The sequence below is a fragment of the Mus caroli genome, chromosome 6, assembly GCF_900094665.2.
Source record: "Mus caroli chromosome 6, CAROLI_EIJ_v1.1, whole genome shotgun sequence".
Lineage (NCBI taxonomy): Eukaryota > Metazoa > Chordata > Mammalia > Rodentia > Muridae > Mus > Mus caroli.
In genome coordinates, this window is record NC_034575.1 from 57,711,016 (window position 1) to 57,729,113 (window position 18,098).

At 37.8% G+C, this 18,098-nt stretch overlaps 1 protein-coding gene across 2 annotated transcripts in view; it reads left to right on the forward strand.

Annotated features, from left to right (window-relative positions):
* Positions 1–7,279: 7,279 nt before the first annotated feature.
* Positions 7,280–18,098, forward strand: part of Grid2 (glutamate ionotropic receptor delta type subunit 2) — a 1,450,739-nt gene continuing 1,439,920 nt past the window's right edge. Inside the window, exon 1 of one of the 2 annotated variants that reach the window (XM_021164478.2) lies at positions 7,280–8,299. In XM_021164478.2, coding sequence (XP_021020137.1) covers positions 8,212–8,299 — 88 coding nt within the window. In that variant the 5' untranslated portion in view covers positions 7,280–8,211. The remainder of the gene's footprint in view (positions 8,300–18,098) is intronic. The other variant, XM_029478539.1, reaches the window with a different exon arrangement.

The following is an 18,098-nucleotide window of genomic DNA, read 5'->3' on the forward strand; positions in this document are numbered from 1 at the left end:
TACATGTGTATGTATGCATATTTAGAATATATTTTACATAGCATGTGCACTATGATATATCTGTCAAATATCTGTTTATATATACATATATGTATATGTATATATATATATATATATATTCTTTTTGTGGGTACCAAACTTCTTTCTTTGATTTTTTTCCCCAGAAAAAAGCTTTTCTCAAGGCCAGAACCAGTCATATTCAGTCTCTGTGGTTTAAGACCTGCAGCAACGACTCCAAGAGAGAAATTGGCATCAGCTTCTTGTCCTGGGGTTTTGTTTGCAAAGCATGAGTGTGCAATGAAGCTCTGACCTCCTAAGTTAATGTTGGAAGAGGAAGAGCTGTGTTCCAGCTGTACATTTGAGGATTTCCCACTTGCCTCTTCCTATTCAATTCGCATTTCTCACTACTGCTTTACTGAGGTTAAATGTTTTTTTTGTGTGTGTGTTTTGTTGTTGTTGTTATAGTTATTTTCTTTTTGTTTCTTGATGCAAATTTTCTCTATGTAGCTCTTGCTGTTCTGAAAACCTTACTATACACCAGATGGTCTAGAACTCAGAGATCGATCCTCCATGCATCTGTATCCCTAGTGCTGGTATTAAAGATGTGCTTCACCACACCTGACTAAAAGACCAAGTTTTTATCACATAGTATTTGAAGGAAATGGATCCATATTCTAAACTGTAGCAAAGTCCAAGGTGAGAAACACTGACTTAGGTTTTTCTCTAAGAGTATCAACTTTTTAAAATTTGAGTACAGTCCTCATTCCCACAACTTTAATGTTGTATCTAATTTACTTTAGATTCTTCTTATGAGAAATTGTTATAAAGCAGAAATATTTCCAGAAATAATAAGAAATAAAATTATGCTTTATGACTTATTTTATATTTTCAAACTTTACATTAGTTCTAAGAGAACTATCTTAAAATTTAATGTTTCCCCCTGAATTGTCTTGGTCATATTCACCAAGCTGAAAATAGGTCAATTTAAATTTAGACAGAGACTCATATATGGATTTATAATGCTGAGATTATTTCTACTGACAGCACTTAAAGATACCTTTGAAAACATCTTTGATTTTCTTTAGACCAAACACATATCCTCTACTCTTGTGGTAAATCATGGAGTGATAATTGAGTGAGAGGATCTGGTTACTACACTACTCACATACCTTGGCAATCTGGTTATTTTGTCATGAATTAAGACGATACTGTCATGTAACATTCATACAATTCTACAATTTTATTTAACATTCCAAGTCCATACTTTAGTTCATGTTCATCCATTTATACATACCCTTAATCAAGCATGTAAATTTATCAGTGACTTTTAGGAATAGTGAAGAGCAAAAAAAAATCTTTTTATCAAAGTTCAAATAGAATATTTGTCTGCTGATGAAGAATTGAAATTATGTGTTCTCAAAGTTTTATGACTGGCTTGTTTTTAAAGTCATATATATAAACCATAAATAAATAATTACTTAATAGGAATATATTTTATTTAAATACCTAGATTTTATTGATTACATGTGTGTATTAATATATAGTATTTTAAAATTAAAATGTATAATTAATATCTGAAGCATAGTTCACAAACAAACTTCAAGTCCATATCTTAATGAGTCTAGACATTTTCTCTTTTAATAATTTAAACAGCTATTATGGGAAGATAATGGCATTTGATTTCCACTGTTGGAATTATAGTGATAATTAATAATATCATTGACATTATGAATTCATTTTAACTTTGACTTTTCAGTCATGGCATACAACTAATATGTCACACAACAGTTATCGGTCATATAATAGAAAAATTCTTTCCCTTCCATGACAGAGTAAAGTTTCTTATTTTAACATATGTAACATATCTTCTTCCTTAAAGCAAATAGAATAGTTAAAGCAGCGTTGTTTTTGAAGTTTTTCACTTTATAGTACATATTTGAATTTAAAAACATCCTCACGTTCTAATTCCCTTTTCACACAGGAGTGGTATATGGCTAATATGGGACCTTTTGATATTTAATTCCTAACTGTTCAAATAAGACAAGATGGAAATAAACAAATGAATCTCCTAACAGAGCCAAGAATTCCATGAAAAAAGATTAAAGTATTGAGGAGATCAAGTAGCTGAAAAAATTAGTTAAATTATCAAAGTTATGTTATTGTAATTTTGTAAATACAAGCTAATAATACTGTGGTAAACTTAGTATTGCAACATTTAAAAATGTAAGCTGATTATATCAGAATCAGGCATGGCTGCCATCTTGTGGGGACAGGACAAAATGTAGTGAGGGGCCAATCTCAAAAGTGTCCCTGTTAGGTTACAGGTCATCATTTTTTTTTCCTTAAGTTAACTTATGCTCACCCATATTCCTTGTGAAACTGCCCGGACACCAGACATTGAAGATGAGGTAACTGGAAGACATTTACCACATATACTTTTATAAAAATAAGTCTCTAAGCTTCAATATCATGGGTTCCTTGGACAGTGAAAAATATGTGAAATCAAAGGTTCCATTTGAGTAATCTTTAGTTATAAACAAACTTGGGGAAATACTTATGTTTAATAATCAACATGGTTACAGAATTTGTTTGAAATTTATTATCATATTGAGTCTAAAATAGTTCCAAATAAGACAGTCTTTCACATTTATAGAAAATTCTGAAAAGGTAAATAGCATTTGAGAATTTAAATTAGAAGGTAAGAAGAATGAAAATAAGGAAGGAGGTAAATACCATTAAGTAATTTTTGAAATACTGTACAAATATTGACAAATACTTTGCAAACATGAAAGGAATATTAAAAGAACGGACAAAGTACGCCCAGCACTAATGTATTCCATAAGAATTTTCGTAATGTATTAAAAACAAGAACCTATGGTTTCTGAAGTTAAAGGGGTGGTTCAGCACCTAGTTTGTGGTTTGGTTTCCAAAATCCACATAGGTTCACAACTACCCATAGCTGCACTACTAGGGAGCTATGCCTTTTTATCACTCAGCTATGCACATAGAGCATGTACATACATACAGGCAAAACATTCAAACACACTATAATAAATGAATATAAAAAGTCAAACTGTGTTTTGTAAGTTTATAGTTTTCTAACTAATATCAGTAAAAATTCTGGGATTGATTTAATCCTCATTTAGAAAGAAAAAAAGGAAATTGAATGAATCAGGTTCTGAAATTCCATTAACACTGAATTTCCATGATCTGTTAAGAAAAAAGAAAAATCATTTCCTTTGGGCTCCACTCTCAAAGAATATTCATGCTTTCCCATCCCTCCAATGCACAACTATGCATAACTTTAACTCTGTCCATCAAACTACTCATTGTTTGGACATTGTATTCTTTTACTTCTTCATACACATCTGGTAAGGGTGCAATTTATTCAGACTCGTTTAGGTAGTTACCCAGATTTATATTGCTAATGATATCATTTATATCATGATACATATATTGTATCATTTATGACTGCAAATAATTATCCAAATACATTCATTTGTGTTACTTGGAAAGCCAACCTTGCCTCAACTTTAAAATAAACACTTATGAATGCATTGATTTTTATGTTAAAACAAAACCCTTTGTATATTGCTATATCTCCAAAGCTTTTAAAATTTGATGAAAATGAGTGAATTCAGTGTTGAATGACAGAAAGAAGCTGACTTTATCAATGTAGACACTGGGGTTCTTTGAAGTCTGTCCCCTGAAAATCAAAGCACTACCTTCTACATGCATTCCCATGGTCTTGCTTTCCTTCTGCACAACATGCGTTTAAAGGAGTCCTAATGTGCCTTAACCCAGCAACACAAGTAAATACTTCCCTAAAATTCTGCTTTCTGTTAAAATAAATGTTACTAATTACACTTCAGATCATGAAGCTCACATTTCCTACAACTTCTCTAAGTCACTCATGTTGATATCACAGTGATTCTTCCAGGAAGACACAGTCCCAGCTGGGAAAAATCCATGAATTATTAATTATCATTCACATTTATGTATTCCTCCAAAGTTAAGTGCCTGTTATAAAACTTTAGGGAATGAAGTTTGTCTTCATAAGAACTGAGGCAGAGGACAGGGGCCAAAGTACATATTTCAGTCTCATATGTGATGATTGATTCAAACAAAGCAGCATTTATGAAGGAGAAACCATCTCTGCAAAGTCTAAGACACACATGCTATGTACTCACTTATAAATGGATATTAGTCATAAAATACAGGACAACCATGCTATAATCCACAGACCCGAAGAAGCTAAGTAACAGGGAGGGCACAGTCTACTTACAAAACATGACCAAGTTTAGCTTGCTTGTATAGGTCTGTAATCCTAGCTACTTAGGTGGCTGTGACTGAAGGAACATAGGTTCAAAACCAACCTAGACACATTTTTGACAATATCTCAAAATAAAGAATAAGAAAAAGAATAAGCTAAAGACACAGCTGTGAGGTGGAGACATTTATTAGCATGTGTCTAATGTATACAAAGTTTAATTCACTGTAGATCAATAATTAATTAGTAGTCAGTAAATATGCTATTTTTATACTTGGTATTCAACATCCATTTTGTACATGGGAAATCTTTATTTCTAGGTAACTATCATATCCAATTTTCTAAAAAAAATACCTGCACATTCATATTATAGTATATGAATTTATATTAATACAAAGCCAATTAATTAGGCCTCAGTGTGCATAGGAATTCCTTGGACACAGAAAAGGCAGTTGTTCCTAAATTGAAACCAGTAGGCTGATGGTGTTACTTTAGTTTTATACTAACTTTCTTGCTTTTCTTGCTTGGAAAGCTTCAACCCATGTTTGAGTACCTGTTTTAATTGACAGGGGTTGATCATTATATCTTGGAGTGTTTCAGGATGTGTCACCCAAATTTCTTTAGATGCCCAAGTATTAGAATAGTGGTTCTGAACTATGACCACCTGTTAGGGGCACTTACAGAAGTGGGTTGGTTATAAATGCTAAGCTTTGGAGTTTTTGACTTAATTACACTTACACAAGCCCTTTGCAGAGAAGCACAGGTGTTCTTGTTTAGTTCTTGTTACTTTGACACAAACTAGAGTCACCTGGGAAGAGAGAATCTCAATTGTGAAAGTGCCTCCAGATTGGTCTGTTGAGCATGTCAATATAGCATTTTCTTAATTTATAGCTGACATGTAAGGGTTCAACCCTCTGTCTAGCTTGCCACTTTAGGCAAGTGGGTCGCTCTGGCTTGATGAAGAGAGCAGACTCAGAAATCTGTGAGTAGCAAGCCAGTAAGCAGCATTATTCTATTGCCTCCAAGTTGTTGATTGAGTTACTGTCCTGGCTTTCCTCAATGACAGAGAGTTAAAGACATGGAATTATAAACCAAATAAAACTGCTTTTTCCATTCAAGTTGGTTTGGTTTAGTCAATGTTTTGTCACAGAAACAGAAGGTACATGAAGGTACCCACTTATTCTATAGTGTATTTATGATAGGAACTACTAAATGGAGGATTTTGGAACAAATGCAATATTTTATTTATGGTACATTAAAAGAAGTTTCTAGTAGATTATATGACCACAAGTATATTTAGTTACTAGTTATCTCTAAGAACAGCACTGAATAAGGTTAGGATGGGATGACACAATTTTGTTCGAAGGTTTCAGCTATCAATCTTATTCTAAGATATGATATTGCTGTGTCCATCTTAAATGATGACTTCCCAATTTCTCTTGATAGAATACACAGTGAGTCACTAGCTTTTAAAATGAACCATAGTCCTGTGTGGACATTCACCCATTTTTAAAAGTTCATTATCTGTATCAACATTTATGGAAGTGCATCAAAATACTCTGAATAGTAGATGACATCAACAATAACATGAAGATCATCCGTATTGAATTCATGGTGGGGAAATGAACAGATGATGAAAAGTGATTGGGAAGTGCAGTCAGTGATGGCTTCCTGGAAGTACTGGTTTGTTCTAGATTCAGAAGAATTGAAATTCAACAATTGGGGCTCTGTGCAAATCGATGTTATCCAAAACATGTGTATAAGTCCCAACCATCAGTGAAGACATTGGTGAACTCATTTTAAAGTAGTGTTTCTCTTTTACTCCATAGAAGACTGCATTGAGAGCCTAGGAGATGGGTGGGATTATTTCATACTCAAGGGTGGGGCAGTGTTTCATGAGTGACAGGTTCTGCTCTTCAGGTGCTGAGGGACTTGAATGTCTTTATTGCAATCCAGGAGGAACTGTTGATGTGAACAGCAAAAGAACAAAACATTTTCTGGAATGCCCAGGGATGGAATTTACAAAATGAAGGAAAGTTAGGATATTTCAGACGTGAGAATAGGCAACTAAGTCAAATCACCAAGATAGTAGAAAAGGGGTCAGTGAGGAAACAGGAACAAAAGATCTTAGCCAGACTCACAATGAACTTGGGTTCTGATATCCATCCCCCAGGTAACAAGATTCCCAGCCAGTGGACTACATTTGTAATTGAAACAGTATCACAGCTGTTAATAGGTGACCTCAGTTACACACTTGATTGAGTTAACAGAACCCCCTTCTGCAATAAGATGGAAGGATATAAACTAGCCATTAGAAGTCACCAGGAGCAGGGATAAAGCTTGCATAAAGCCCCTTCTTTTAAGGCCAGGACCTTACCTTACAGTGCATCTGCAGGCTCCCCAAGAACAGCAAGTAGCTTCCCTGTGGCTACTTAACTGCACAGGTGATTAACTTAATGCAGTATTTTGACGACTGAGGCTTTTTGTTTGTTTTGTTTTATTGTCCTTAACATTTTTAGATATATATTTGAATGTCAAGACTGTCCGTTTTCTAACAGTATATCAAAATTCTTTTTGTATTTTGATTGCCTTAAAAACACCAGAGACCGAAAAGGGGGGTGGGGGGGAGCAAACCACTGTTTAAAGGTAATTAGCACATTCTCAGCTTTTTATAACTTTATAATTGAAATCTCATTAAAAGCTTTCTAGGTCTTCTTTTCCCTAAGTGACTAGGTGTCCCTAATTTGTTCTTAGCCAATGTGACTAATTCCAGACGACGACTAGAAAAAAGTCCGGTACCTGTTGGGGAATAGCAAGGTTAAATAAGTGGGGTGGCTTTTTAGGTTGTTTTTATAACCTACGGGGAAAAACAAAACACATCCAAAAAAAAAAAAAAAAAAAAAAAAAAAAAAAAAAAAAAAAAAAAAAAACGTCAAGGCAGGTGGGGGACTTCACTGCCTTCTCTTTGAGTCCTGCCTTTCTCAGTCCGGGTGAAGATTCCCAGGGAATTGAGAGCGCGGTTTTGTTTCTCCCTTGTATTGCAGATAGGGGGAGGAGGTGGTTATTAGAAGCTCTTCCTCTCTCGGTTCCCCTCTCTGCCTGACAGCTCCGCTCTCTTGCGGACTCGCTTCTCCTAGGTGATCCATTTCTAGGCAACGTGGGGCTGCAGCGGAGCTTGCCAGGCTGCTGTTGGCTTCCCGCATCCCGCCAGGCGAGCGGCTCGGGAGCATCCTGCAGCCGCGGCTCCGCGCGCCGGCCTGGCCCGCTGCTCGCTCCCGCCGGACTCCCCCGCCACCGCGCCCGCCGCGCCAGCTCCGGGGCCCGTCTCGCGCCGAAGGGGAGTATTCTCTGCATTACTAGCTGCATTACCTTCAAGTTCACTTTTGCCACCCCTCCCGGAGCGGACCTCCCCCTCCCCGCTGGAATCTGGCGACTCTGATCGCATCTTCCTCCTCGCCGGTAGCACTGATTGCTGGCCGCGAGGCGCCACGACCGCGCACGGCCCCGGGTGGAGGGGCTCGGCGGCGGGGGAGGGCGCGGGCACATCCGGCGCGGGGGTGCCCAAGTTGCGGCGGAGCTGGGACCCGCCACCGCGGCCCCCGCGCGGTCACGGCCACCATCTGAGCGCCAGCCTCGCCCCCCGTCCGAGAGCAGCCAAGGCTGGATACATTTTTTAGAAAGCCCAACTGCAAACAACTCTGGCAATGCCAAAATTCCCCTCCGAGTGACAGGGCTTGGGAGGAGGCTGCCTCTGGCTGTGCTAGCTCTCGGGTCGCCCGTGCCTCTTCTGTGACCAGAAAAGATTGTGCTGTAAAGAGGGATTTGGAAATTAGGGGAAAGCTGCACTCAACTCTATCCTGACCTCAAACTCTGTGGACCGCTTAAGAGAATATCTACGTCTTGAAAGCAAAGTCGTGGTCAAGGAGGATCGGCATCGGAGGATGGAAGTTTTCCCTTTGCTCTTGTTTCTGTCCTTCTGGTGGTCTCGAACCTGGGACCTGGCGACCGCTGATTCTATCATCCACATCGGTAAGACAGGGCTTCTGTGGCTTGTGGCGACTTTCCCTAGCGTTTCCTTGGCAGTGATCTCTGCTTCCCCAGCCCCTCGAGCCTCCGGCTGCTGCCAGAGTGGCCTAGGTTCGCGCCCCTCGGTGCCCGCGTTCTCATGGGCTCAGCTTTCCCTAAGCAGTGACTGAGCCTCGCGGCGCGGAGTGAGGCCGGGTGTGGAGTGCGGGCCGGGCACTAGAGGCTCACGCCTGCCTCCGCGCAGGAGTATGGGGAGTGTGGGGACTCCGAGTGTGGGGAGAAGGAAGTTTGATTGACTCTACCTTCTCGATTTTTCCCGGATGTACATTTGAGCCATTAAAAAAAAATCATAGGGGGTAAGGCTGGCAGTGGCATCCGCGGGGGAGAGAGGCGGGCTGGGGCCGGGGGCGCTCCCCGCGGCTCGAACAGGTGGTTTTGCATCCTGAGCGGCCGAGTCCGCTGCGGCGAGCGATGCGGACGCCTAAGCTCGCCGTCCTCTGCGGTTCCCGCGACTCGGTGGCTGGAGAGGATGGCGGGGCACTCGCTCCCAGTCCGGGGCGTGGGAGACGCCAATGCCGGCGCAGGCCGCTCCGGTGCCCGGGCCAGACAGGGTGGCCTCTGACAGCCATCTCCAGAGCTGCTCCTGGGCGAGCTCTGCGTCCGGGCGCCCCGAGGCCCCGCGGGTCGCCAGGCTCCTGGCCCCACCTATTGGCGAGCGGAGCGTCCGGGCAACGTGGCTGGAGCGGCGGGGCTCGAGTCATTATCATGCAGGGTGCCCGCAGCGAGGGCTCCAACTCTTCTCACTTGCTAATCCCTGAGAGCTGAGTGGAGACTGGCTTTTGCAGCCTTTTTTTTTTTTTCCGCGTTAATGTGATGATTTCCTTTTCGGCAATTCTCCCCCTGGGCAAGCAAGGTTCATTTGCTGGGCTGCAGTGAGGCCCCTCTGGAGGATTTTTTTTTTTTTTTCTTTTTGGGTACAGGAGTTTTATCAGTACAAATGGTTTCCTGTTCTGCAAATCCTGGCGACAGATGGGTCACAGCTTCTTTGCCCTTCTACCGTGGCTCGCGCGCGCGCGCGCGCGCACACACACACACACACACACACACACACACACGCACACGTGGCAGGTGAAGCAGCTGCAGGTGGTAGTTACTTCCAAGCAAGGGGCTTCTGTCTGGTGTGTTTGTGCCTGTGGTGGACAGATCTTCAGCTCCAGGGGGCTCCCTCTTTTGGTATTATAGGCTGTCTTTGTAAACATGTCTGCCATTCTCTATCATTTATTTCAATGGGACTGTATGTCTCTGTGCAAGGGGTAATGAGGTCACAATTCAGAAAGCCTTGCCCTTGTGCATTAAGAAAATGAAGCATTACATAGCTGGCCTTCTGGATCCCGTTTTGCCTGGGGCTTACAGTGCCTGTAGGTTCAGAACTTTTCAGGAAGAAATCTCATCGAAGGGTTCAGTAACGCTCTGATAAGAGTTTGGAAATGAACCATGCTTTTCGTACAGACACGACATGAATTTATGTCCAGTTGTAAGTGACTAGAGCAGGGCCAGGGGTGGGATCGCTATGCCTTTCTTTATATTCATTTGATGACTGAGGGTTTCTCACTTATGTTTGCCACTCCCCCCACGGGGTACTTGTAGATAAGTGTTTGTTTTATTTCTTATTCTGTGCTCCACATGTTCAGTACATAATTTACAAACACGTATATATGTATAAATCTTCTTATTCTTTATGAGAGGAATACTATTTTACAGGGCACTCCAGGCATCTGGTTCAGAATAGAAAATAACTACCATATATTGCCAACTGTTGTCTCTCAAAGTGACCGGGCTTACATGTTTATAACTAGATTCTTAAAAAGTAACTGTACAGCAATTAGGCAGAAATCTAGCTGTGCGCATCAACAGTGTATAGCCAACTAAAGGAAACACCTCTTTCTCAATTAATTTGGCTTGAATGAAGTTAATGCATTAGACAAGGGAATTGGCTTCTTTTATAGACTACCTGATATTGCAGTGAAGCTAACAGGGTTTTAAAAGCTTCATACCTCTTATCATGTACTGAAAATTGGCTATGTTCTGTGTACCTCAGAGGTTAAATGCCCCTTTTCCTAATATTTAGCAAAAGTATGGTACATTCATAACTGGTACATCTGTATTAGACTCGTATGCCAGCAGTTAGCATGCACTGGGTCAGCTGGCTTACTTGGTTGGTGAGGAAAAGGAATTTTTTAAGTATTTTTTAGATGAAATGTAAGAAATACGAACATGGGGAATGCATTAGCTCCAGCCTAAAGGGTTGAAAATGACCCCACTGGCTAGGCATATTTCATGTAAAGAAATATAAAGATACATGCAGAATTGAAAGTGGTTGTAATAGATAGTTCAGGCATACTGGAAAGGTAAAAGTCAGACAGACGTTGCTCTAGTAAGTTCTAGTAAATACTGGATTTTTTGAAATTGAACATGGTATGCCTGTGAATTTCTTGTCTCTCTGGTTTACTTCATGTAGGTAGCTTAATAGAGACAATTGCATATTAAGTTTTAATATTTTGTCAAATAAAATTAGTTTATTATCATCATGACATACATTTTAATGTTTGAACCACAATGATTGAGGTAAAAATATGTTTTCTACTCAAAATACATAATATTTTAATTGCTTGAATTTTCTGGTAAGCATATTTTAGAGACATTTATTAGTTGCATGTATTTATTTGCTAAATACACATACCCATATATACATAGTGCTTAATGTTGAATCACCTCCCTTGCCCTGGTGAGAGAAAGGTCTTTGACATATAAAAACTATGCAAGTTTGAATTATGCTTCTACTTTGGGCCTGTGCATTGATTGAGTAATTTCATCAGACCCACATTACTTGATTGCTTAGAAGTTTCCTAACGATCTGCATGCTGTAGGAAGAACCAAAACGTCGTGAGTGGAATGGCAATGATACCGTGTTTTATGAGGCTATTCAGAAGTCGCACTGATTTATGTAGCTAGAAAGCTCCCAAGTCTTTGAGATTAGCCACGCTGACTGCTATTCTCCTCATACATCAGGCATCCCACACTCTGTACTCCCTCAACACAACAGGAGTGTAGAGTGTGCTGCTTTAATTAAGCAGGGATTAGGTGGCATTTCCAGTCAACTGCATAGTTTGTGTTTTGCTTCCTGTCTACTATGGAGGATCTCGCATCTTAACAGTTTAATACATGCTCACTTCTTTATCTAGTTCCTGTGCTCAGAGAGCAGATTGTAAATCAGCTATCCCCATCACATATTTCTATAAAGAAATGTGCAAGGACTGTACTCATTCATATATTACACACATCACTAGCAAGTTTTGGCTGTAATCAGTTTTAGTAAAATGCCTTATGTCAACAAGGAGTAGAAAAGAGCCATTTATTCGTTTTTCTCCCACAAACAGATGATACTTCATTCTCCAAGATTATAATAATCAACTCTGTCATTATGAGAAGCTAAGACAGTTCACAGCATGTTTGCATCATCAGAATCTTCAAGGTGTACACTACAGCTGCCTTACTGAAACGTTCAGATCATTGTAAACAACACAAGACAAACAATTGGGTGGTTTTCTTTCCTTTATTCCGGGGTCTATTTTATTAAATATGATTACAAACACATCCCCAGAAGGCATAGCCTAACTACGTTTTTTTTTTTTTTTTTTTTTTCCAAATTATTTCCTTTTCTTCACATTGTTTTTCTTGAGTAGCCAATGACCTCAAACTGTCATCAGGGACTCATTGGTTCATATAGCCCAAATTGTTTTTTTCCCTTTTACTTTTGTTACAGCAGCCTTTTGTTCCTTAAGTTATATAGAAATAGAGATAAACTTACGAAAAGTGTTCAGACACATACTTTACTGTTGCTCTCTTCCTGTGTGATTAATATAGTTCTTTGAAGTACAATTCTGATGTACATTAAATTAGACAATGTTGTTATTAATCAATGATATCAACTGTGACATGACTAATAAACATTATAACAAGGACCTTTGCTGTCTACTGCAGATGAAATATGTATCCACTAAATATCTCCTATAAATTTTCAAATGTGAATAAAAATCATAGTGATTAACATTTGACTTATCTAAAAATAGATAGTAATTGAAATTGTTAGAAGCAATGGAAGATGAATTTCATTCAATTTTGACCTCTATGGCTTATTTTGTCATACTATAAATTTATCTTAATGGGACATTATGATTTCAAAACCCCTCTTATCCACACAGAATTATTTCACCTTTCACCTGCTTATATTATTGTGAGAGGGGCATTTCCATTTGTATTACATCCCTAGTTTATTTTTATTTTAGATAGCATATTACTAACAACATGGATTGCTGAATGCCTAATATTTATTGGAAATATATTTTCAGTCTATGGTGATATCTTTACTACTAGGTTTCACTATGTTTGTAGTCTACATAAAAAGATATGAAATATTTTTCAAATTATCAGAAAGGTGGGCCACCCAATTACTTTTGTGATACTGGAAGATCAGTGATTTTATTCTTTAAGCAGAACAAACATATATTAACTTTGTTTCTCTTTTCGATATGTGTAACTATAGAACATATCAACACCTGCTCCTTCCTAAAGAGGTTAAATTTGATAGAATCACTAGTGTATAATTTAGACAAATTTAAAATAAAACAGTGGCATTTTCTTAAATTAATATTATGTTGAGGAAAAACTAGCACGAAGACTAGGCTGCCACATGATGAGCAGTGTTGGTGGAAGTAGACCTTGGTCTATTTGCCATTTTTCTCTTGTTATAGGAGTTGTTCTTCTCATCTTTGGAACCCTTATGGCTGTAAACTGATGTTTGTGAGGAAATGCATTTTAGCAGAACTGTGAAAGATACTATGTACCCACAAATATAGATACACCTAACTATGATGTACATCATTCATGATCATTCATGGTTTCATATTAATATGGCATTTCATGTGAGCCCTATGCAGGAATACTACCAACACAGACATTCCTTGTAAGAGCACGACTTATTTGGTCTTTTGAGGCAATGTGTTTCTCCCTGATAAATTTCTTGTTTTCTTTATTTGTTGCTATAATCTCAATTGTACTAAATTTTATGCTCTGTATGATAGAAGATGTAATATAGAAAATTTCAAGACAATAAATTAATTCAAACATTTAGTCACATATTTATAGAGAATGTGACTTAAGGTAAATGAAAAATTTTTCTTACTCTTTTATTCTTTGTCCAATGTCAATATTAATAAATAAGTATTTATTATATGTAATAATGCAATGTATATGTCCAATGTAAATTTAAGTAATTAGATAGACATATTAAGAAGTATATTAAGGTGATTCTAAGAAACTTACTGTGGATATTTATGAGTTATAGTCATTTAAAATGGTAAAATTTAGCTTTTCATTATAGATACAAATTTCAGGTGAATGTTAAAAGCAGATGAGGAATTTAAGATATCATAAATACTCTGGAATTACATTCTGGTTGGTTTATACAAAATATCATGTAAGTTGAGTAATATTGGACATTTATTTAATTCTTTGAGTATTTTATAAACTCTAAACTCAAGCACATTTAATCTCTATCATTATGTGAGCAAAAAGGAAATTCTATATTAAAAGACTCCCAAAAAAAAAAACTGGGAAAAGAGACAGACTCACATATGATACTCAGAGTTATAACTAATAGTAAGTTATAGGGTGAACTTAAACAATAAAAGTAGAAACATAAAACACAAATGAAACTGAAATTGTTCTACTGAGGAACCAGGAATCAAAATGGTTTTAGTGCAAAAAGGAATCACCAACCAGACAAGTGCCCACTCATTAAGATTGATTTCAGAGGTAACCCGTCATAAGCTGAACAGCCTGTCCACACAGCCTGTGTAACTGAAAGGTATAGCATTCTACTAGTTTTGGGGTAGCAGTGATGCCAGTCAAAAATGTAGCATGAAAAGAAATAGGAACTTTAACCTTCTTCATATGTTGGATTCTTGTTTCATTTCTCCCTACTTGTACACACCTCCTGCTTATCAAGACACCTCAATGTGTTGCTGTGATGGTTGACTCGCTGTGAGCTTCCTTAGTAGATAGAAACAAAGGTGGAGGTGTCCCAAGCTGAGCATCCGAACTGTATGAATGTTTAAGGTTCACAAATTACTCCAGTTAATTATCTTATTAACATATATTCCTAGTCATAATAATCAAATTATTAATTTTAATAAATTAGTAAGCATATAATTTTCCTTTACCCAAAAGTGATTCAAACAAAGTAGCATTTAGGATAAATACTAGGTTTTCCTAAGTGATTTTAAGTGAGATCCTTGCTTTATTAGCAAATTACTATAATTCTAAGAGTTAATATTCAAAGGATAATACAGACATTTCTACTAACATCTAAAATTTGCCATTCCATGAACCTTTTTAAAATTTGTTATAATTTTTGAGAGATATTATACTTGGGTACTATACTTACATAATTTCCACCAACACTTTCTCTACTCCAGCTTTAAACCTATTGTTAGCCACAGACCGTGTTAAATTCATGACCTATTACTCTATAATTATTATTGTTCCATATGTGTGTGTGTGCATGTGTGTGTCTTTATAAATACATACTGCTGAGTCCATCCAGTGTTTGCTCATACCTAAGAACCACAATAGTAACATGGCCCATATATTTTGGTAGTAACCAACAGCTACCAAATTGAACTTAAGGCCTGCTCAGTATGAGGACATTCATGCCTACTATTGTAAACCTTGCTAAGTAACCATGGCTGGTAAGACCATGAACCCACTAAATCTCTAAATCAATATATTTGCCCACTGCCTTCCAAGTGACTCTATTGTGTCACAGAATTAAAATATTAACCAAGCTATGATTTTTTTTTGTTTGTGAATGTTTCAATTTCATGGGAAGATTACTAAAGAAAATGTATGTATCCTAGTACTGTATAAACACTACTACATTAAATGGGGGTGGGGGTAGACAGGTGACACAATATTCTATCTTTGGTTGAGTGGCATAGTAATTACTCTCAGGAGAAAAAATAATTTCAAAGGTCTGTGGCCATATCGATAACTGGTGAAGTGTTTTTTGTCAGAGATCATCACAAGGACAATGACTCTGAGACAAGACACTAAGAGTTAGTTTAATTCATAAAGGGACATTTTGAAAGCCACTTTGAGTATAGTTTAATGAGCAAAGTGGGAAGTAGAAGGGAATAAAATCTGACCTACAAGTGGAGCAAATCCAGAAGAGGCTTATGCTTTACGGGAAGGCTCTAAGGTTTTTATAACCTTCTTAGGTTGTCTGTACTAGCAAGAGTACAGCTATAGTTTGTGTTACTTGAGTTCAATTGGTGGCCGAAGGAGAAAAGCTGTCATCAGACAATGTATATAAATAACATAACATAAAATAAGAGAGGTGGTATTTTCTCATGCCCTGGCCAAATAGGAACAGTTCAGGGCAGCAGAGAGGCTTGCAAAGTCTTCTGTGGGCAAGAAGCTGAAGAATGCTGCTGTGAATGGAAAATTGCAAAATGGAGGAAGTGGGCAATTGTTAAATAGGGATCCATGTAGAATTTATAAAACTTTGAATTTATGTTGGACCTCAAGTTCAGGGCTATAATTTATTTGATTTTATGTGTCTATACATTATAGGAAAATTTAGAACTTGCAATTGTATTTGGCATTTAATCAGTGAGTAGGGAAGGTGAGAGTGAGTTAGATGAACTCTAAGACAAGATCCTTGAAGAAAGGAGCAGTCAGGGGGAGGAGAGACAGAGAAGTGACCTGTGAGACAGAGTGGGGACCAGCATCAGGTAATATTCTAGAAGATAAACAAGGGCAGTATTTCTTGGAAAGGAACTGGGATTCTGTCATGTTTCATATATAAAACATGTTTTAGGAATACTTCATGACACAGATGAACTTGAAGAAAACTGTTCATTGAGAAGGGAGTTATAAAATATAGGCTGGCAACACTTAAATGAGTGCTTGAAACCAGAGGGTTCTAGGAGCCTTAAGACAAGGAAGGAGGAGAAGGGAGGCATGGCAAAAGATGATGCGAGACACACAGTAGGATGGCTTTTGAAATGTGTTAGTGTTTATGCATAGGAATATTCATAAAGAGATTTAACTAAGAAGAATCCTAAGAGAGCTACAGAGTTTAAGTCAGATGCAGATATTTGCAGCCAACCAATGGACAAAAGCAGCTGACCGCCCCCTCCCCCCATCCCGTTGTTGAATTAGAGAAGGCTGAAAGAAGATGAGGAGAAGGGTGATCCTGTAGGAGGACCAGCAATCTCAATTTATCTGGAACCCTGAGATCTCTCAATCACTGGATCACTAAACAGACAGCATAAACTAGCTGTCTAGTTTATGTGTCATAAACACATACAGTAGAGGACTTCCGGATCTGTGTTCATTCAGAGATGATGCACCTAACCCTGAAGAGATAGGAGGCTCCAGGGAGTTTAGAGGTCAGATGGGGTGGGAGTTGGGGCATCCACATGAAGACAGGGTGGGGTGGGGAGGAGGTGTTGGATGTAGAACAGTCGGAGGGTGGATGGGGGGGGGAATGGAATATGGAGTATAAAAAAAATACATTAAAAATAAAATAAAATTAAAAAAACGAATAATCTATCTTATTTTTGCATTGTTGATTTGCTTCCTGGAGTTTAGGTTTGAATATTAAAAAACTTCTTTGGGTTTTTAAAATTATGCTAGGAGATCAAGTGGTCCTTGATCAAAATGATTGCAAATGCCCCTTGTAAGAAACTTCCAGCCGGGCGTGGTGGCGCACACCTTTAATCCCAGCACTCGGGAGGCAGAGGCAGGCGGATTTCTGAGTTCGAGGCCAGCCTGGTCTACAAAGTGAGTTCCAGGACAGCCAGGGCTATACAGAGAAACCCTGTCTCGAAAAAAAAAAAAAAAAAAAAAAAAAAAAAAAAAAAAAAAAAAAAAAAAAAAAAAAAAAAAAAAAAAAAAAAAAAAAAAAAAAAAAAAGAAACTTTCAAGTGGTTCTGAAACATATATTTATTATTCTGCTTATTTGCTTCATTTGCTTTTCCAGATCACCATTAATATTTACTTGAGATTTCTTAACTGAAATTAGGAGTCAATGACAGTTTAAACAGCAGTGATATGTGTTACAAATAGAATCACTATTTACTCTGACACATTAATTATTATGAATATGTATTATTCTAACTAATGATAACAAAATAGAATGCTATTCTTATTATAATAAACACATTTGAACTGATCAGAAACTTTACAAGTAAGTTCTGACACACATGTGATTTGTTTAAAATCACTTGGGGACATTTCATTCAGAAAAGGGAATACAATTATCGCATAGGGCAATATTTTCCATTTCAATAGGGAAATTCATGTTATGTTAATTTCCAGTGACATATTTAAACATTTCCTTTTATGGATCTTTCACTTCTATTTGTGCTATACCACAGCTGACAGCTTTTCAGTCACAGGTGAAAATGAGGGGAGGAAATGTTCTAAATTTTCTAAGCTTAGTAATCTTTTTAAAATGAATCTTAATGTGTTCGTAAGTCTATTAATATGCCAACAAGTTGTGCTTATCACATTAGTGTTGGGCGGGCTTCGGGTGAAATCTCTATTGAAATAGGATTTACACTGTTTTTCTTTTTTGTTTCTTTGTTTTTCCCTGTGTTCATCTGTGGTGTTATCTTATCTACAAAAACCTCTTCCCTTGTGGGAATAGCGTGTTTCATAGATATTTCTACTTAAC